Genomic DNA, 21,737 nt, shown 5'->3' on the forward strand with positions numbered 1-21,737 from the left:
AATAAGAATTTTAATAATGCCTTTGTATCGCTCCATGGTGAGACCACACCTCGAATACTGTGTGCAATTCTGGTCACTGCATCTCGAAAAGATATAGTGGAATTAGAAAAGGTACGGAGAAGGGCAACAAAAAGAAAAAGGGAATAGGACGACTTCCCTATGAGGAAAGGCTAAAGTGGCTAGGGCTCTTCAGCTTAGAGAAGAGACGGCTGAGGGGAGGTATGATAGAGGTCTACAAAATACTGAGTGGAGTGAAACAGATAGACGAAAATTGCTTGTTTACTCTTTCTAAAAATACTAGGACTAGGGGGCACGTAATGAAGCTACAAAGAAGTAAATTTAAAACAAATTGGAAAAAATATTTCTTTACACAACATGTAATTAAACTCTGGAATCCGTTGCCAGAGAATGTGTTAAACAAAAACAGTTAGCTTAGCAGGGTTTTAAAAAGGTTTGGATAACTTCCTACAAGAAAAGTGCATAAGGCATTATTAAGATGGACTTGGGAAAATCCCTGCTTATTTCTAGGATAAGCAGCATAAAATCTGGTTTACTGTTCTGGGATCTTGCTTGATACTTGTGACCTGGATTAGCCACTGTTTAAAACAGGATACTGGGCTTCAGAGCGGACTGACCATTCGGGCAACTGGGCAGTTGCCTCCCAAAGGAGGACTAGAGGCTCTGCCTGGATGCCTGCCGCTCTCCCCACTCCCACACAATGCCCTCCTGCCGTGGCCATCAATGCTGCTGTTGTTACAGCAGGGGCGGCACAAACAGAAAAAAAGATTGTGGGGTCGCACTGTTCCTGCTTACGGCTACTGTCCCGCTTTCCTCTGATATAGTTTCCTGTTCCAGGGCAGAGCCAGTCAGCCGCGAGTGGGAACAGTGAGGCCCCTCGATCTTTTTCTCTGTTTTTGCTGTCACTGCTGAAACAGCAGCAGCAGCAGTAGTGGCCACGGCAGGGGGGTATTGGGTGGGAATGGGGAGAGCCTGGTGCACCAGTGGCAGTGGGGGTGTCCGGTGGGGGGGAGAGAGGGGTTGGGTGTTGGGTGATTGAAAAAAAGACAGACTGAGACACTGGATGGAGGGGGAAGGGGGACAGACGCTGGATGGAGAATGGAGTGGGGAGGGGGAACAGATGCCAGATGGAAGGGGGAGGGAGAACAGGTGCTGGTTGAGAAGGAAAGAGGGGACAGATGTCAGATGGAAAGAGGGAGAAGAGAGACAGACACTGGATGAGGGGGAGAGAGGGGATAGATACCAGATGGAAGGGGAGAGAGGATGCAGATGTTGGATGGAACTGGGGACAGAGAGGGCCTGAGTGGATGGAAGTGAGGAGAGAGAGGGACCAGATGCTTGATGGAGGACAGAGAAAAAGAGGAGAGACTCTGGATAGAAGTGAGGAGAGAGAAGGGTCAGATGTTGGATGGAAAGGGGGAGAGGGAGGGGACAGATGCTGGATGGAAAGGGGGAGAGAGAGGGCAGATGCTGGATGGAAAGGGAGTGAGAGAAGGTGCAGACACTGGATGGAAAGGGGAGAGAAAGAGAGGGAGCAGATGCTGGATGGAAAGGGGGGAGAGAGAGGGGTAGATGCTGGCGAGGGTTAAGAAGTGATTGAGGAAAGAAGAAACAAGAGAGTTGGACCAACACAATTGGAAAAAGTAAATGGCCAGACAACAAAGGTAGGAAAAAATGAATTTTATTATTAGTTTAGGATAAAGTAGTGTGGTAGCTGTGTTAATAAATACATGGAAATAAGGTGATATCTTTATTGGACTAATTTTAATACATTTTTGACTAATGTTTGGAGACCCAACTCTCCTTTCTCATGTCAAAACAGAATACCTTAACAGCAGTATACTGTCCTGACCCGAGGAAAGAGGTTTTGGCCTCTGAAAGCTAATTGAAAAATGTATTTAGTCCAATAAAATGGTATCATCATATTTTCCATTTTTTATTTGTACTTGTTAACCTATAGTATAATGATTGAAATATGTCAGTTTTGAAATTTGCATCTGTTGGCGGGGGAATAGCGGCAACACAATGGGCAGGAAAGAACTGGGATGGTGGGGGGAGGCATTGGGCAATGGCCAGACATGGGGCCCAGACTACTCTCAGTGCCCGGGGGCCAGGACCACTCTCTGTCCACCCTGCTGGGCTTGATGGACCTTAAGTCTGTTGCAGTATGGCAACACTTATGTTCTTTGTTTATAATTCCAATGCTCATAATTCATTGCTTTAATTCTGGGGATAAATTGTAGGCACAATGGACCGGATTCTATAAATAGCACTCAAAATTAGGAGTGCCCTTTATAGAATAATGCTTAAGCGTGGATCTCATGCCTAACTTTGGGCACCAGATTTAAACCTGCTGAAACTTGGTATGAATGCTAGTACCCAGGTTAGGCACACTGACTCAGTATTCTGTAACTACGTGTGCAAATTTTCAGAATGCCCCTAACACACCCATGCTCCCCCCATGGCAATTTCCTCTTTCAAGGTACACTCTGTGGGAGTTAGGTGCACTGCTTATAAAATAACATGTAGCCACATGCGCATGAAAATATTAATGAGTGCCAATTAACATAAATAATTGGTTGTTAGCTCCCAATTCTTAATGTTTTTTTTTTGTTACATTTGTACCCTGTGCTTTCCCACTCATGGCAGGCTCAATGCGGTTTACATGGGGCAATGGAGGGTTAAGTAACTTGCCCAGAGTCACAAGGATCTGCCTGTGCCTGAAGTGGGAATTGAACTCAGTTCCTCAGGACCAAAGTCCATCACCCTAACCACTAGGCCACTCCTCCACTGTTATTGAGCTAGTTAAGCAATTAATTTGCACATGCATCATGGGCATGTACACAAATTTGGCATGCAAATCTGGGCACTATATATACAATCTGGTCCAATCTGTGAGGCTTTCAAGGATGAAGATGTGGAGGAACTGAAAGAAATCTCAGTAAGCCTGGAAGATGTACTGAACCAAATTGACAAGCCAAAGAGTGATAAATCACCCGGATGGATGGCATACCCCATACTGAAAGAACCCATGCTGAAAGAACTCAAACATGAAATTGCTTTTAGTGATCTGCAATCTGTTGTCAAAATCGTCTATAGTACCTGAAGATTGGAGGGTGGCCAATGTAATGCCAATTTTTAAAAAGGATTCTAGGGTGTTCCGGAAAATTACAGACCGGTAAGCCTGACATCAGTGCCGGGTAAAATAGTGGAAACTATTATAAAGAATAATTTACGAAACACGTAGAGGGGCATTTTTGAAAGAAATGTCCAAGTTATGATTTGGACGCCCTTGCAAAATGGCGAAATCCAGGAGCGGGGAAACCCGTATTTTCAAAACAAGATGGAAGTCCTTGTTTTTTTCAATTATGGGTCAAGGACGTCCATGTGTTAGGCATGCCCAAATCCCACCTTCGCTATGCCTCCAACATGCCCCCTTGAACTTTGGCCGTCCTTGCGACGGAGTGCAGTTGGGGACGTCCTAAATCATAAGTACATAAGTATTGCCATACTGGGAAAGACCAAAGGTCCATCGATCCCAGCATCCTGTTTCCAACAGTGGCCAATCCAGGTCACAAATACCTGGCAAGATCCCAAAAATGTAGAAAACATTTTATACTGCTTATCCCAGAAATAGTGGATTTTCCCCAAGTCCATTTAATAACGGTCTATGGACTTTTCCTTTAGGAAGCCGTCCAAACCTTTTTTAAACTCTGCCAAGATAACCGCCTTTACCACATTCTCTGGCAACAAATTCCAGAGTTTAATTACACGTTGAGTGAAGAAAAATTTTCTCCGATTCGTTTTAAATTTACTACATTGTAGCTTTATCGCATGCCCCCTAGTCCTAGTATTTTTGGAAAGTGGGAACAGACGCTTCACATCTACCCATTCAACTCCACTCATTATTTTATAGACCTCTATCATATCTCCCCTCAGCCGCCTTTTCTCCAAGCTGAAGAGCCCTAGCTGCTTTAGCCCTTCTCTGCACCTTTTCTAATTCCACTATCTTTTTTGAGATGCGGCGACCAGAATTGAACACAATATTCGAGGTGCGGTCGCACCATGGAGCGATACAAAGGCATTTTAACATTCTCATTTTTGTTTTCCATTCCTTTCCTAATAATACCTAACATTCTATTTGCTTTCTTAGCTGCAGCAGCACACTGAGCAGAAGGTTTCAACGTATCATCGACGACGACACCTAAATCCCTGTCTTGGTCTGTGACTCCTAATATGGAACCTTGCATGACATAGCTATAATTTGGGTTCCTCTTTTCCACATGCATCACTTTGCACTTGCTCACATTAAATGTCATTTGCCATTTAGACGCCCAGTCTCCCAGTCTCGTAAGGCCTGCTTGTAATTTTTCACAGTCCTCCCGCAATTTAACAACTTTGAATAACTTTGTGTCATCAGCAAATTTAATTACCTCACTAGTTACTCCCATCTCTAGGTCATTTATAAATATGTTTAAAAGCAGCGGTCCCAGCACAGCATCCTGTTTCGATTATACCGATTTGGACGTCCCTGGGAGAAGGACGTCCATCTTCCTATTTATGTCAAAAGATGTATGTTCTTCTCTTTTGAAATGAGCCCAATAGACAAACATGGTTTAATGGGACAGAGTCAGCATGGGTTCAGCCAAGCGAAGTCTTACCTCACCAATTTGCTTCATTTCTTTGAAGTCATGAATAAGCATTTGGATAAAGGTGAGTTGGTTGATTTAGTATATCTAGATTTTCAGAAAGCTTTTAACAAATTTCCTCATGAGAGACTCCTGAGAAAATTAAAAAGTCATGAGATATGAGGCAATATCTTTCTATGGATTAGGAATTGTTTATTGGACAGAATACAGAGGGTAGGTTTAAATGGCTGTTTTTCTCAATGAAGGAAGACGAATCCTGGAGTGCCACAGGGACCTATACTGGGACTGCTGCTACTTAACATATTTATAAATAATATGGAAATTGGCATGACAAGTGAGGTGATAAAATTTGCAGATGATACAAAGCTATTTAATGCAGATTGTGAAGAATTGCAGGAAGACCTTAGGAAACTGGAAGACCGGACATCAAAATGGCAGATGAAATGTAATGAAGACAAATGCAAAGTGATGCACATTGGGAATAATAATCCAAATCATAGTTACCTGATGTGGGGGTCCACCTTAGGAGTCAGCACTCAAGAAAAAGATCTAGGTGTCATTGTAGGCAATATGTTAATATCTTCTGCCCAGTGAGCAGCTGCTGCCAAAAAAGCAAACAGTATGCTAGGAATAATTAGGAAAGGGATGCAAAATAAGACCAAGAATATTATAATGCCTCTGTATCGCTCCATGGTGCAATCTTACCTTGAGTATTGTGTTCATTTCTGGTCACCTTATCTCAAAAAAGATATAGCGAAATTAGAAAAGGTTCAATGAAGAGCGACCAGAATGATAAAGGGGATGGTACTCTTCCCATATAAGGAAAGGCTAAAAAGTTCAGGGCTCTTCTGCTTGGAAAACAGATAGCTGAGGGGTGACATGATCGAGGTCTACAAAATCCTGAATGGTGTAGAACAGGTAAAAGTGAATCGATTTTTCACTCTTTCAAAAAGAACAAAGACCAGGGAACACTCATTGAAAGTACATGGAAATACTTTTAAAAGAAATAGGAGGAAACTTTTTTCACTCTAAGAATAGTTAAGCTGTGGAACCCGTTGCCAGAGCAAGTGGTAATGGCGGTTAGCATATCTGATTTTAAAATAAGTTTGAACAAGTTCCCAGAGGAAAGTCCATAGTCTTTATTGAGATGGACGAGGGAAGCCACTGCTTGCCCTGAGACTGATAGCATAGAATGTTGCTAATAATTGGGTTTCTGCCAGGTACTAGTGACCTGGATTGGGCACTACTGGAAGAAGGATATTGGAAGAGGGATACTGGACCATTGATCTGACCCAGTATGGCTATTCTTATGTTCTTACGAATAGTTAAGCTCTGGAACTCACTGCTGGAGGATGTGGTAACAGTGATTAGCGTATCTGGGTTTTAAAAAGTTTTGGACAATTTGCTGGAGAAAAAGTACATAGTATGTTATTGAGATGGATATGGGGTAGGTAGAGGACTCCCGCTCAGCTTTGAGAGAATACTGAGTGGGTCATGGGTGTCTCACTAAATTGGCCCCCTACATAAATCTGTGGCAGTACCTGTCAGTGTCCCAATCCCTTCTGTACTCTTCCATGGGTGGCCCAGACAGAAGAAAATGATCATGGAGTCAGCTGTGCAGGCGGTCTGCATAACATTTGGCCACTTTCGCCCCCAAAGGTGTGTCAGAGGGAGGCAGGACCTGCTGAGCTATGCAGAGGGTTGTGTGGCTGGTTCCATGACTGTTTTCTTCTGTCTGGTCCACCCATGGGGATTATGGAGGGGACTGGGACACTAACAGGTACTGCTATGGTTTGTTTATTTATTTACATTTTGCTCACACCTTTTTCAGTAGTAGCTCAAGGTGAGATTCAGGTACACTGGATATTTCCCTGTCCCTGGAGGGCTCACAATCTAATTTTGTACCTGAGGCAGAGCCGTAGCGAGGGGAGTTGACACCCGGGGCGGGTCGCCGCTGCACACCCCCCCCCCCCCCGGGTGCAGCACAGCGCACCCTCCTCCCGCTGGAGCACACCCCCCAGAGCGCATACCCCCCCCCCGGAGCGCATACCTGCGGCGAGGGACGGGCGGGAGGGCCGATCCGCCCCAACTGCATGTTGCTGGGGTGTGTCGGCTCCGCGCTGGTTCACTGCTCTCTCTGTCCCGGAACAGGAAGTAACCTGTTCCAGGGCAGAAAGGGCAGTGCACCAGCACGGAGCCGACACCCCCCAGCGGCGTGCACCCGTGGCGGGGCGGACCGCCCCCCTGCCTACGCCACTGACCTGAGGCAATGGAGGGTTAGGTGACTTGCCCAAGATCACAAGAAGCAGAAGTGGGATTTGAACTGGGCACCTCTGGATGTCAAGACTGGTGCTTTAACTACTAGGCTACTTCTCCACTCCACTTTGTTAGTTCAAATCTGAGATGGGATAGGGGGTCAAGGGGAGCCCAATGACCTTTACTACCCAGGGACCCAGATCACTGTCAGTCCACCTTTGCTCCAGCCTGCTTTAAAGATTGCTAGGCAGAGCCAATATTCAGCAGCATTGCCCAGTTAAGTGCTGCTGAATATTGACAGCTGGTCTGTAGAGCTCGATTTAAACAGATAGGAGCCTCTCCTGCCTGCTTAAATTGCTTTGAATATCGACCAGAAAGGTTTTAAATAAGTGTACATTTTAACCAGGGCTTTACATGAGGGATTAAGGGTACATTTGTCTTAATTCCTTGTAGTTTATTTCCACCTCCAAAATGAAACTAAGATAAAAATTCAGCCTCACTATTTCATTGGCAACTCTTACACATGTAGATTTGCAAAATGGCTTGACCAAACTGAAAAATCCAACCTGGAGTCTCCAGGAAGTACAAGCAGAAAACAAACAATAACCAGTATGGCTAGCAAACCCTGGTGCCCTTTTACTAAAGGGCGTTAAGCCTTAACTTTCACTTAGCACGGAAAAAACAGGCATTAATGCGTTTTGTGGTATTTTGTCTGTTAGTGCTTGCCAACTTGCACACTAGCTACTTTAAAAAACATTTTTTGGAAAGGGTGTGCCATGGGCAGAGAATGGACATGGAAGTGTTGACCAGCTATGCGTTTGCATTAGCATGTGCTATCTAATGTGGAGGTTATGTGGGAGCAGTTACCACCTCCTAAATAGGAAGTGGTATGGGCTCCCGCATTACCTTTTTAAAGTACCATGTACTAATGCAAACATTATGACCTTAAAAAAAACCTTATTAAAAAAGGCCTTAAATTGTGCTGTGTTAAATCTGGGCTTAGCGGCATAAAAGTCCCACATTGGGACACATTAAGCCCAGATTTCCGCGCACTTTGGTAAAGTGCGCTTGTTTGCTAGCTATACTGGATGGTGTTTGTTTCCTTTTTGTACTTCCTGTTTTCTCCAGGCTAGGTTGCGCTTTTGGATTTGTACAATTGGGCAGCTACATGTGTAAGTGGTGCCACCTCCATATTGAAGTTGCTGGGGTAGTGTCGTTCATTATTTCAATTTGTATCTTTGTGAAATGGCTGAATCCACTGCACGTGCTGAAAAATCCATGTGCACTTCTGCAGGTGTAATCCCCTGTTAGGTTGGGGATTACTGAGAGAGTAAATCCATGTCGGAGAGTCACTGGGGGGAGTGACTGGGAGGTCCCTGGGTAGAAGGAAGCCCAGTCCAAGGGGAACAGTTTGAAATAACATGCAGAGCAGTAGTGCCCTGACACTGAAGCATGATTGGGTGGGTGGTGGTGGGAGGGGGGGAGAAGTTTAGAAGCAGATAAAATTAAGTGTTTTCCAGATGGTCCCCTGCCACTGACCTGGAGGAGTAAAGGGGAATCCCAAATAAGAGAAGGGTGACCACTGGTTGTAAAGAGGAGTTGTGGCTCAGCAAGGTGGCAACTGTGGAGGAGGAGAGCTACGGGTGGGCGAAGATGAGATCCAGCCTACGGGCAAGGGACCAGAGCCAGGGAGTGTGCCTATCCCAAGACCAGGGTGGAACCGAAGTGAAGGTCACCCTGGAGGGAGGTCAGGCCACAGGGGGTCTGGACCTGGGAAACTAAGTGGAGCACAGCCTTTGAGAGATTATTCTGTGGGATAGGCATGGACAGGAGCTTGTAAAAAGTGTACATAGTACCGCTGGACAGCATCTGTAAATAAATCCAAGGGAGGAGAATACAGGAGTTACCCTGGGGAATACCAGAAGGATTGTAGTTATAAAAGACTTGCATTCAGTGTTGGAGAGTTCACATGGATTAATGTTCCTGATATTTCAGAGTTTAAAGAATAAATAGTTTGAGTTTGCATAAGCTGCTGGCTCCAGAGTGTTCCTTGGACTTGAAAGAGTACCAAAATCTCCCAAGCCTGTCTAATTTAACAGCCAGCCTTGGTTCCCACAGTCTGCATTTGGACTTGTTTGTTATTTTTGAGGGGGGGGGGGGGGTTCCTGGGGGAGAAGAGGGTAATCTCACCCACTAATGCTTCTTTTTCCCAGGAGGCACTAAGCGCCAAGAGAGCAAGAGACAGACGGAGACTGCCTTCAGGAGGCTCCAACTGGTTCTGACCCCGAATCCAGGAGTGCCCAGGTCAGGAGCGTTACACAAGTATTTTAGAAAAGGCTCTGTGTCAGTAGATCCTTTTCTAAAATGCCTTTGTAACTGAGCATGTCACAATCTAGACGTTTTCAGTTCCCTTCTCTATGCTTTGTGTAAAATGAGGCTCCATATTCGAAGAACTGAATGATTTCTTAGCAATGCATATAGTAATCAATCACAGAGCAATTTGTTAAACATTAGTAGTCTTTATTAGAATACCACTTTATAATAAAATTATCCCGATACATAAATGCTGAAATAAAATTTCTTCCTTTTCATGTTGAGTCAGTCAGTACCAAATGTCAGGCTTTGCTTCTTGCATATTATTATAGACTCATAATGAGATCATTGTATTATAAAGCCAAACGGTTAATGAAGTTAAGCATATTCATTTAGATCATACTGTTAGATAGAGAACGTTAATGTTAATCAGCAACGAATTTATGGTAGCAATAAGACCGTGAGATATGGTGTTGTGGTGAGAACACCACACCTGGGGAAATTACAGCACTTTTTGAGGGCGTGATGTTATTTCACCATATCGTCACACCCCAGCATATGTCTAGTATTTGGCTCTGTGAATAGCAGCAAGTGACCTTTGCTAATGTCTGGAGACTGAGCTTATAATTTGCATAGTACTTCTCAACAACTGAATGGGTTTTCAAATAATTACTTAGATCATATTTAGCTTGTACCAGAACAGCAGCTGCACCCTACAATTCAAGTTTAAGGTTCCACTGAATCGGTAAAAAAGATGCATTTCAGGGAATGAGCACCTGTAAGAAAACAGTGTACCCAGAAGGGATCCTGTCACTTCTATATGGCCTGCTCTGACATGGCCTTTGTGTTAGTTTGTGGATGTTTGGCCATTTCCACTCACTGTTTTTCTCACATCATTTCCATTGCCCAGAACTTCAACTTATCCCAGTACAATCCCACAGCCAATTGGGTTTTCAGGAGATCCCCAATGAATATGCATTCTACCAGATTCTGTATAGCGCCTAGAGTTACATGCGATTCTGCGCGTAAATCTAGGTGTATTTTATAACTACATGCATAGGTTAATTGTTTTAATAAGCCGTTAAGCATTAACAGCTCTTAATAATCAATAACGAGCACTAATTGGCAAAAATTAGAATTTACATGCGTACATTGCCAAGCGTATTCTGTAATGTACTGCACCTGAATTCTAATGTGCACAGTCAAAAAGGGGTGTGGTTAGTTGTGTGGAAATGGGCATTCCAAAATTTACACGCATTGTTATAAAATATGGGCCAGTGTGCATAAATATATGGTGCAGGGATTTACACCAGCTTTTCATTGGTGTAAATGGATGTGCATAGATTCAGTCAATTAGCTATGAAGACGTTAACACTACGTGCTCATGTCCACCCCTAATGGTCTTTTTCAAGACAAGGCTACTTCATTATTACACAAAACTTATTATACATTGGATGTTTTCACAAACTAGACCAGGTTAAGAAGGATTCAAGTTGGGTATGAATCATGAGCTGATGGCGTTTTTAATGTTGTCTATGGGTGACCAACTACCCTATTGCAGGATGGACAAAATAAGGCTCAGGTTGGTAGCTGTTAACCTACTCCATGATTTATTGAAAGACTCCTGAGGCAGGCACTATTGCCGAAACATGGTTCCGTGTTGAGTCTATTTTTTTTACATCATTTTCCTGTCTCCCTGTTAGTCTTGCTACTCACTCGTTCCCATTTTGTACATATTATCAAAAATCTTTATTCATACTTCATAAATTAACTTATAAAACCAATACTATTCCTACTTGAGAGCTACTAGAGTGGTTATTCTGCAGAGAGGGTGCCAAACACATGTATAAAAGACCAGAACACCAGCATATATGCATATATGGGAGCACATACACACATAAATGGCAATATTCCGGTTATGTGACATTCTACCCTGAAAAGCCAAAACACAGTAGCTGTTGAGAATGTAAACATGAGAAAAGTTTTTTTTTTTAATTGATTTCTTTGACCAAATCCCCATGATGTAATTTTTGACCAAAACTAACACAGTACTGTTTTCTGGCTTAACATATCTCCCATTTATCAATAGATACGCCTCCTGATTCTGTAAAGGTCGCCAAAAATTGGGCGTGCAAATTTAGGCGTGTTCCTGATTTGTGCACACAATTTAATTGAATAACAAGCCAATTAGTGCCAATAATTGGCTTTTTAACAAGCAATTATTGGCACTAATTAGATTCAATTGGGACCAATGTGTGTAAAGTTAGGTGTGGGATCTGCCCCTAAAATGTACGCACGTTCCCATAAAGGGGGCATGGAAATAGGAGGGTCATAGGCATTTTGGGGTGGAACAGGGTGTGACTTCAAGTTATGCATGTAATTACAGAATAATGGTGCTCCATGCTTAAATTTAGGCATGATTATTTGCACCACATTTTCCATGGTGCAAATGGCTATGCCTAAATTTACATGCAACTTTCCACTTAAACGTGTATTCCATAAACTGTGCTGAACTTTAGGTGCGGCTTATAGAATACCATTTATGCGGGCTTTTTTTCAGCGCCTATTTTTTAGATGCCATTTATAGAATTTACCCCACTGTGCTTTGGACTTTTGCTACAAGTTTGAAAATGCATCCAGATGTTAAATGGCTTCCATATTAAGAAATACATGGTAACTACAGGACATTGTTTTGACAAAAATTTGAGTTACTACGTTCTGCCCTTTCAGGGCAGAATTCTCTAAAGTAGAGCCCAAATGCGATGGCATGTACTTTGAAGGTGGAGGGTACTCATGTAAATTATAGCATCCTGAGGGGTCCTTTTACAAAGTTGCGCTGAAAAATGGCTTGTGGTAGTGTAGGCGCAGGTTTTGGGCGTGCGCCGATCCATTTTTTAGCCTGCCTGTAAAAAAGGTCTTTTTTTTTTTTGGCTGAAAATGGACGTGTGGCAAAACCTTACTGCCAGCCATTGACCAAGCGGTAAACAATCCAGGTAGTAATGACCTACATACATCAAATGCCACTTGGCACGCGTCCGTTACGTGTGGCCCTGCTATGCTAGTATTCTATGAAGTAAAAGTAACAGCCTACTTTCCATTATAGATTAGCTCCAAATAAGGGCCTTCTTTTTGCCTAGAAATAAGCGCTCATTTATAGACCTGCCTTCCACAATTGTACCTATTGCATTATCAATATGAATATCCTGAAATTCCAACTGGCTGTGGGATCTCCAGGACAAGTCTGGAAATCCCCAACCTATTCTGTTTCTAATCTTTCTTTTTTATGTATCTTTTTTTTTTCTCTTAAACTCTCAAAGGTCAATGTTCAAACAGGAGTTACACATTTTGTGCCATGCTAAGCATATAACTGGTTTTAAAAAAATATGCAGGGGTGAACATATATGAATAGTGTATACATATACCTTTTTAACGGCTAGCTCTTTTTAACATCTTTGTGAGCGATATTGCGTAAGGGCTGTCTGGTAAGGTCTGTCTCTTTGCGGATGATACTAAGCTCTGCAACAGGGTGGAAACCCTGGAGGGTGTGAATGTCATGAGGAAGGACCTAGCAAAGCTGGAGGAATGGACCGATATTTGGCAATTAAGGTTTAATCCCCAAAAATGCAGGGAATGGTACAGTATAGGGGTTGAAGTGCTTCAGTGTATGAAGGAAGAGCGGGACTTGGGGGTGATTGTGTCTGATGACCCTAAAGCTTCCAAACAGGTAGAAAAAGCGACGGTCAAAGCCAGAAGGATGCTAGGGTGCATAAAGAGAAGCATGACCAGCAGGAAAAAGGAGGTGATAGTGCCGTTGTAAAAGTCTCTAGTGAGGCCCCATTTGGAGTACTGTGTGCAGTTCTGGAGACCGCACCTACGGAAAGATATAAACAGGATGGAGTCGGTCTAGAGGGTGGCTACAAAATTAGTAAGCGGTCTTGAACACAAAAATTATAGGGACAGACTTATGAACCTCAACATGTATATGCTGGAAGAGAGAAGGGAGAAAGGAGACGTTTAAATATCTCAAGGGCATTTATGTACAGGAAGAGGGCCTTTTTCAAATGAAGGAGAGCTCTGGAATGAGGGGGCATATGACGAAGTTAAGAGGGAATAGGCTTAGGAGTAATCTAAAGAAGTATTATTTCACAGAAAGGGTGGTGGAGACATGGAATGGCCTCCCAGTGGAGGTTGTGGGGTCGAGGACTGTTCCCAAATTTAAAAAGGCATGGGATAAGCAGGTGGGATCGCTTAGGAACAGGAAGAATTAGGGGTTACAGAGGATGGGCAGGCTGGATGGGTCATATGGCCTTTTTCTGCCATCATGTTTCTATACATTTATTATGGTGGTCACTTTAGAAGCGTTATTCATGTTCTGGATGTCATAAACCACCATGTGTAAGGGCTGCTTTACTAAAGTACGGTAAGTTTTTGCACTTAGGAAAATTTAATGAACAGTAAGTGCAAAGCCTATGCAGTAAATGCAGAGGATGTGCCCAGCATCTGTCCTGCATTTACCACACAAGGCAGATCCTCACCGCACTGGCACCACATTACTTACATGCCTAGGTAAATGGTGTGGGTCTGCGCTACCAATCCTCATGCTTCCACCTCCCTAACTGATTCCTTCTTCTGATCTCTCCCCAATCTGATCCTCTGCTCTGATTCCCCTACTCTCCTGATCTGATTCCCCTGTTCCCCTTATCATGCTCTTCTCCAATTTTCAACCCCTCGATCCAGAGTCCCCCATCACCCTTGTGAAAATCATTGAACCATTGAAATACATTGTTAGTGATTCCTAATTCAGCCAGTTTGCACATCAAAATATCATGATCAACTGTATCAAATTCTGCTGAGATTTCAAACTGCAAAACCACCATCTGGCCTCCTCTACTGAGTACTTTCTTTACTTCAGGTGTTAAATTTATCAGCAATAACTCTGTACTAGGAGACTGTCTGAATCCATACTATGTAAAATGAAGCACATCAGAATCTTCTATGTAGACTAATAATAGTGAGCTAACTACAAACTCAATTAATTTAGGGCCTCTTTTATCAAGCCGCCGGCAATGCTGACGGAGCCCATTCAAAGTGAATGGGCTTTGTCGGCATTACTGCGCCAGGAGCTGCTAGTGTGGCTTGATAAAAGAGGCCCTTATAAGAAGTGGAATGCTAGTTATTGGTCTTAAAATTACTTATTTTAGTTAGATCGTGACCTTCCGACCTTCCGAATTAACACAATCTTATCCATTTGGAGGGAAAAATACCTAGTAGATAGCACACAGTTTAGTAATTTTAAATAAGGCTTGAAATCACATTTGTTCACTTTAGCCTTTGAATTATTTTTATCTCTATAGTAATGTCTGGCAGTTGGCTGGCATGGTTGATAATTGAACTTTCTAATGCTCTTGAATGATTGCGCTGATTATGAATGTTAACCTCTGTCCAAACTTTTTTAATAAAGTTCTTTTCTTGCTTTTATTTTTTTACTTTTGGATTGAACATCACTCTGATTTGTCTTGCAGTAAGGGCAAATTTTCTTCACTCAATATGTAATTAAACTCTGGAATTTGTTTGCCAGAGAATGTAGTAAAAGCAGTTAGCTTAGCAGGGTTTAACATACACCATTATTAAAATGGACTTGGGGAAAACCCACTGCTTATTTCTAGAATAAGCAGCATAAATTGTATTGTACTTTTTTGAGATCTTGCCAGGTACTTGTGACCTGTATTGACCACTGTTGGAAACAGGATGCTGGGCTTGATGGACCTTCGGTCTGTCCCAGTATGGCAATACTTATGTACATATAAACATGCACATAATTTACAAACTTCACTAACCATTCAATTATTTCAATGGGAGGGTCAGCTAAAACAAAAGATGGGCAGTGGTCAAGAATATAGTGTATAGAAGAGAATTTATGTAAAAGTAGTTTCACCTCAGGAAGAGATACTGCTTTAAAATGAAACCAACGTCTATTCGCCAAAACCCTATGTGGAATTCGTTGCCGGAGAACGTGGTGAAGGCGGTTAGCTTGGCAGAGTTTAAAAAAGGGTTAGACGGTTTCCTAAAGGACAAGTCCATAAACCGCTACTAAATGGACTGGGGAAAAATCCACAATTCTGGGAATAACATGTATAGAATGTTTGTATGTTTGGGAAGCTTGCCTGGTGCCCTTGGCCTGGATTGGCCGCTGTCAGGGACAGGATGCTGGGCTCGATGGACCCTTGGTCTTTTCCCAGTGTGGCATTACTTATGTACTTATGCATACTTGCTTTCTCTTAAAATGAGATTTAGGGGAGCTGTGTCCTCTCCACTAGAAGAAAAAACTGCCAGGATTACAATACTGTAATTGATTTTGAGAGGACAGGAGAGTTATTTTGTTGATCCTTGCCCCCTTTCATCCGTGCCCCACAAGTAAAGTTGAAGAGAGATTAATTCCTGTTAGGCAGGGTAGACATATGTCTATGGGTGCACAGACTATTGTAGGATAAAAGCAGGTAGGTAAGCTTATTTTCAAAATTCTACTGAAATTGAAGATAATTTTAAAGGGAATTTGTGGTGATTGTTTTTTAGGTGGGTTCATGCATTTCAGCATTAGGTTTTGGTGCCATCCACACAGCCCTACTCATGACATGATCCTCTCTCTCTCCTTACTGTCATGGCAGGGAAAAGAAAGGGGTTGGGAGGTCTGTGGTTACAATTTAAAAAAAAATCTCTTGTAGGCATTTAACAATCATTAGCATCCTTCTTACTTTTTATCATTCAGTTGCAGGGTGAAAACCCTGAGAAATCTTTTCTTCAAGCACCCTACCGCCAGCTGGAGCTGGCAGTAAGTTTCCAGCCTTAGAGGCTGCGTTCTTTTCTGCGCTGTTCTCTGAGCATGAGAGAGAATTCCGTTTGCATACATTTAAATATCGTTTGTGCTCATTTTTGGCAAGTGGGCTGTTTCTGGTGCTAGAGCCCTTTGAGCATTGTGTACACATTAATATGCACGCTGTAACAACGCTAATGGGCAATAACATCGGCGTTGTGTTTTGAGAATCAGCCCCCAAGACTTTGCTGCTCCCGAGAACACATGCTGGGTTTAGAAATTGCATTTAGGCCTCCACTAGTGAGGCAATGGAAAATAAAGTGACATGGCCAAGGGAACAGAGTATCAAGGCAGAGGCAGGATTTCAACCCCATTTTTCAGTTCCTTGCTTTACTCTCTATTCCACTTCCTCTCTCTCTGTTCCAATAAAAAAAAAAAGCAAAGAGAATTTATTGTTTAGTGTCTGTGAGGCTAAGTGTTTAAATAATCTAAATGACACCATTACAAACAAGAAGCCTAAGTCTGGCACATTTGTGGTTACCGGCAGAGACGGTTGGGAGGCGGGGCTAGTGCTGGGCAGACTTATACGGTCTGTGCCAGGGCTGGTGGTTGGGAGGCGGGGATAGTGCTGGGTAGACTTATACGGTCTGTGCCAGAGCCGGTGGTGGGAGGCGGGGATAGTACTGGGCAGACTTATATGGTCTGTGCCCTGAAAAAGACAGGTACAAATCAAGGTAAGGTATACACCTATGAGTTTATCTTGTTGGGCAGACTGGATGGACCGTGCAGGTCTTTTTCTGCCGTCATCTACTATGTTACTATGTTACTATGTAGCCGAGGGAAAAAGGTTAAAGAATAACAAATGGCAAAAAGCCATCATATAAAACATGTGTGCACACACGGACAATAATTGGTCACACCCTTACAAATTTGACTGCAACTATATGATACACGATCACGTATTACAAATCAGCATAGAACTATACACTATTTGTTGCAGAACACAACCTTAATTGCTGTAAAAAATCAACTTTTCCAAGTAGCATCAGATCTCACCATTTCTGGACAGTCTTAATGGTTAAACTGGACTTTTCCTTAATTGCTGTTTCATACAGGACTACTGTTGTAGTCCTCTGCAAATAACAGTTATATAGGGGAAGCAGTTGCAATCCTAAAACCCACGATCCTTGAGACAGCATTGGTGATAACCTTGATGGAGTGGTAATTGCAACCCTAACACCCTCAGATCTACAAGACAGCAATGGAGTAACCATCAGAAAGTAGTAATTGCAACTCTAAAATCCTCAGATCTATGAGACACCATTGGGTAACCTTCACGAAGTGGCAATTGCAACCCTAAAGCCCATGATCTTTGAGACAGCATTTGGTGTAACCTTCATTGAATGGCAGTTGGAATGCTAAAACCCTCAGATCTATGAGACAACATTGCAGTAACCTTTACAAAGTGGTAATTGCAGCCCTAAGGGAATTTGAGTGCACATCTACCTAAAGTGGAGAAGTTGTTGCTGAGCAGACTGGATGGACTATTTTGGTCTTTTTTTTCTACCAACATTTATGTGATGTGATGAGATGTGATATAGCCCGCCAACTCCCAACAGAAGGTTCAAAGAGGGTTAAAATAAAAGATGAGAACCAAGAAATTAACAATAAGATTTTTGGAATAGATAGGTCTTCAGATTCTTTCGAAAACTCAAATATTATGTTACTATAAATATGCAGTAAACAGAAGCTTTAATACAACAATTTCATTTCCAAACTTTTATACAACAAGCCTAAAAAAATGTAGCATTCTGTCACAAACACTGCAGCAAAATAGCTCACATCAAAGCCAAGTAGATACAGTTAAGCTACTATGATGGAGCAAATGTTAATTGTATGTGCAAGTGGATATCTTACTATATCGTATCAAATACTATTAGCAGCAGATAGTATCAATCACAGGGACTTGCTATTATTTAACACCACATTTTCATAGTAAAGATCTTAATTTTATTTAGAGTACATTGTACAAATGTTAAAATTTGATATTCACTAAAATTAAAGTGCTTATTACTTACGTGGAAATTACCCATTGCTGCTTATCAGTGGTTCAGAGGCAATGAATACTTGACTGTTCTATCAGCAATGAAATACAACCATGAAGTTTATGAGATCCTTCAGATTAATGATTAACTTCTGACGTTTATTATAATTCTATCAGCTTATAGGTGGGCAGGGGTACATAAACTACATCTATTATACATCTGCTGAGACAGTTTTCATCCTGTACTGTTTATGCAGACTGTGGTGTTTTACAGTTTTTCAAGCTTTTTCATAGTAATTCGCCTTCTAATACACAGGGCTTATGAATTTACCCCATAATTCTATAAAAGGAGCCAAAAATTGCAAGCACAAATTTGGGCATGCAATGTAATTGAATAACAAGCTAATTAGTGCCAATAACTGGCTTTTTAACAAACAATTATTGGCACTAATTAGATTTAATTGGTATTTATGTGCATAAATTTAGGTACAGTATCAGCGCGTAAATTTTACATGTGGCCCATAAAAGAGGGCATGGAAATGGGAGGGGCATGGGTGTTTTGGTGCAGAGCATGGGTGTGGTTTTGAGTTACGCTTGCAGTTGGGGCAATGCACCTATATTTAGGTGCAGGCATTTATAGCACATTTTCATTAGTGCAAATGGCAGTGCCTAAATTTATGCGTGACCCCTGCGCTTAAGTGGTAGTCTATAAACCGTACCTAACTTTAAGCGCAGCTTATAGAATAGCGCATTTTTTGGTGTTGAATGTTTAGGCGTAATACATAGAATTCACACCTTAGGGCCCAATATTCAAAGTGATTTAACCGGGCAGGATAGCTTATGTGGAGCTATCTTCTAATATTCAGCTACGCTTAACCAGTTAGTGCGGCTGAATATCAGCATTAAATGCTAAAATTAACCTACTACTGCGTAATGCAACTAAACACGCAAGATCCTATCTTACAGTCCACTCCCCCAGATTGCAAGGACTGAAATACAAAACCTCATACACAACCAGTTTCACTTACATCTGCACCAAAATCTGGAACACGCTACCTAGAACCCTAAAATCTATGAACATTTCAGAAAACATCTGAAAGTTCACTTTTGTAGAACATTCTTCCTTAAGAGCTGACATAGATCAAACAGGCTATCGGATCGACACTTGATCCATCACTCCACAAGGCCCTACACCAGCTGTTTCCCTTGAACTCGTCGCTCCATACTGTCTTTCACCATGTAACCTGTTTTCCCTTAATTAACCTGTAAACCACATTGAACCTACCAATAGCTGTGAAAATGTGTGGTAGAAATTCAGTAAGTAAGTAAATAAATAAAGCTATAGCTGGGAATTTTGTGGACAGTCTGGGGGCAGTCGTCATTTATGCGGTTATGTGCCAAAATTCAGCACATAGAACCCCTTTTACAAAGGTGCCGCCACTTTGGTGCGCTCCAAACCGTCACTACTGCCGGACTACTGCTTAGTTTATTTTCCAGCTAATGAGAGTTTTCTCTGAGAGTACCAAGAAATCTGTGTTTATTGGTGTTTTTCCACAACAGGTATTACTGCTGGATATCTTTTTAGTACATCTGTGCCACAGGCATCATCAGCACAGAAAAGGGAAAAGTACTGAGTGGAGGATACAAGATGGGTCAGGAGAGGGGTATTCTTGGTGTTTATCAGTAAAAGCCTAAAATCAGAATGATACTATCCTTCAAAAATTATGAAATGAAACAGAATCAGCGTTGTGCACTTGATTTGTCATTTATAGCATATCCATTTTATCTTCTATTGCTGACAAATATCTTGTTAAAGAAACCTTTAATTATTTATCAGACTTTTCTTTTCTGCCTTTTCCCGCGTTATCTCCTACATCAGCCTCTGACACAGAGGTGACTTCCCTGAGCCATATCCTCTGTACCAGTCATTGGCTGACAGTAGCTTAGCTGTCATCCCTCCCTTCCCAGGCTCTGAATGCACCACCTTCCATGGTGCTCCCAGGCCTAGCTTGCCCATGAACATGGATCTCCCCTAGCACATTTCGAGTTATATCAGTTCTTTATGTGGCCTGTTTGGCTGTTTAACTTACACATTTAGCAGCTGAATATCACTGCTTAGAATACAAGTTATGAGAATTCTATAACTGGGTACTTGGTACAACATGCACATGAGCAATAGACAATTACAGCAGTAAAAATATTCAAAAACAATACAAAGCATGGCATGGTATACTATTTACAATGTCAACATAATACGTAATAGAACATTATAATTGATAGCGAAGGGTAAAGCAAAGATGTAACATATAGATAGGTAAGAAAGTAGGAAGAGTTAGAAAGTAAGGTGACTGATTTAAAGAAAGTTGCACATGAAGTCAGAGAAATGGTTAAATATTATCTCAGCTAAGGTAGGAGTGGATAAACATGTCCTGCTGCAATATATGCAGCCTGAGTACTCCTTGTGTGTGTGAGTGAGACTAATGAGTTAGTTACTTCTTCCATTAAAGGCCTGGTTAAAGAGCCAAGCTTTCACCTGCTTCCTGAAGTAGAGATAGTCTTGTGTTAAGTGGAACCTTTCAGACAGTGCGTTCCAGAGTGTGGGGGCTACTCTGGAGAAGGCTTGCTTGCGGGTATCACATTGTGTAATGTCTTTTGGTGAGGGTGTGGTTAGTGAAAGTCCTTGGGAGGACCATAGTGTCCTTGGTGATGTGTGGAGGATCATCCTATTTTTCAGGTACTCAGGGCCATTTCCTTTCAGGTCCTTGAAGATCAGACATAGAGTTTTAAATTTAGCCCTGTATTGTACTGGTAGCCAATGAAGTTTTTGCAAAAATGGTGTGATATGGTCACGCTTGCAACCTTCTGTGAGTCTTACTGCTGCATTCTGAATTAACTGGAGCTGGTGCAGACCCTTTGTAGTCAGACCATTGTATACTGCATTGCAGTAATCCAGTCTTGATGTTATCATGGCATGTACAATTGGGATAAGACTTACCTTCTCGATGTAAGGAGAGAGGCAGCGTAGCTGTCGCAAATAGTAGAAGCAGCTCTTGAAGGTTGCTTGGATTTGGGGAATCAGAGTAAGTGTTGAATCTAACTGTAGTCCAAGGTTCCTGACTTGTGATTTGAGGGGGAGTTCATACTTCCCAAAAGGGATTTTGATGTCAGGTATGTATCCACTTGTGTTAGGGACCCAGAGAAGCTTGGTTTTACTTGGGTTCAGGCAAAGTTTGTTGTGTTTAGCCCATTATTGAATTGATGTTAGAAAGGTAATCAGTTTATTCAAGGCTGTAGGTAAGTCATGTTCAATGGGTATGAGTAGCTGCACATCATCCGCATAGATGTAGAACTGAGTGTCCATTGACCGAATCAGCTCAGCTAGTGGTTTGAGGTAGATATTGAACAGAATAGGTGACATTATTGATCCTTGTGGTACCCTGCAGGTCAGTGTCCATGGTGGTGATGAGTTGCTGCCAAAAATTATGGATAGTTGCCTGTCTGATAGGTAGGATCTGAACCAAGCAAGTACTGTTCCATTGATACCTGTTTCTGTCAGTCATGCTAGCATGATATCATGATTCACGGTGTCAAAAACTGCTGAGAAGTCAAGCAGTACTAACATCGAGGCGAATCCCTTGTCTCAGTT

General features: G+C 42.2%; 1 protein-coding gene across 1 annotated transcript in view; it reads right to left on the reverse strand.

The window, feature by feature from the left end:
• Positions 1 to 18,179, reverse strand: part of ANXA13 (annexin A13) — a 72,057-nt gene extending 53,878 nt beyond the window's left edge. Inside the window, exon 1 of the mRNA XM_030218848.1 lies at positions 18,126 to 18,179. Coding sequence (XP_030074708.1) covers positions 18,126 to 18,140 — 15 coding nt within the window. The 5' untranslated portion in view covers positions 18,141 to 18,179. The remainder of the gene's footprint in view (positions 1 to 18,125) is intronic.
• Between the last annotated feature and the right edge of the window lie 3,558 nt (positions 18,180 to 21,737).

This window comes from Microcaecilia unicolor, chromosome 1 (assembly GCF_901765095.1).
Source record: "Microcaecilia unicolor chromosome 1, aMicUni1.1, whole genome shotgun sequence".
Lineage (NCBI taxonomy): Eukaryota > Metazoa > Chordata > Amphibia > Gymnophiona > Siphonopidae > Microcaecilia > Microcaecilia unicolor.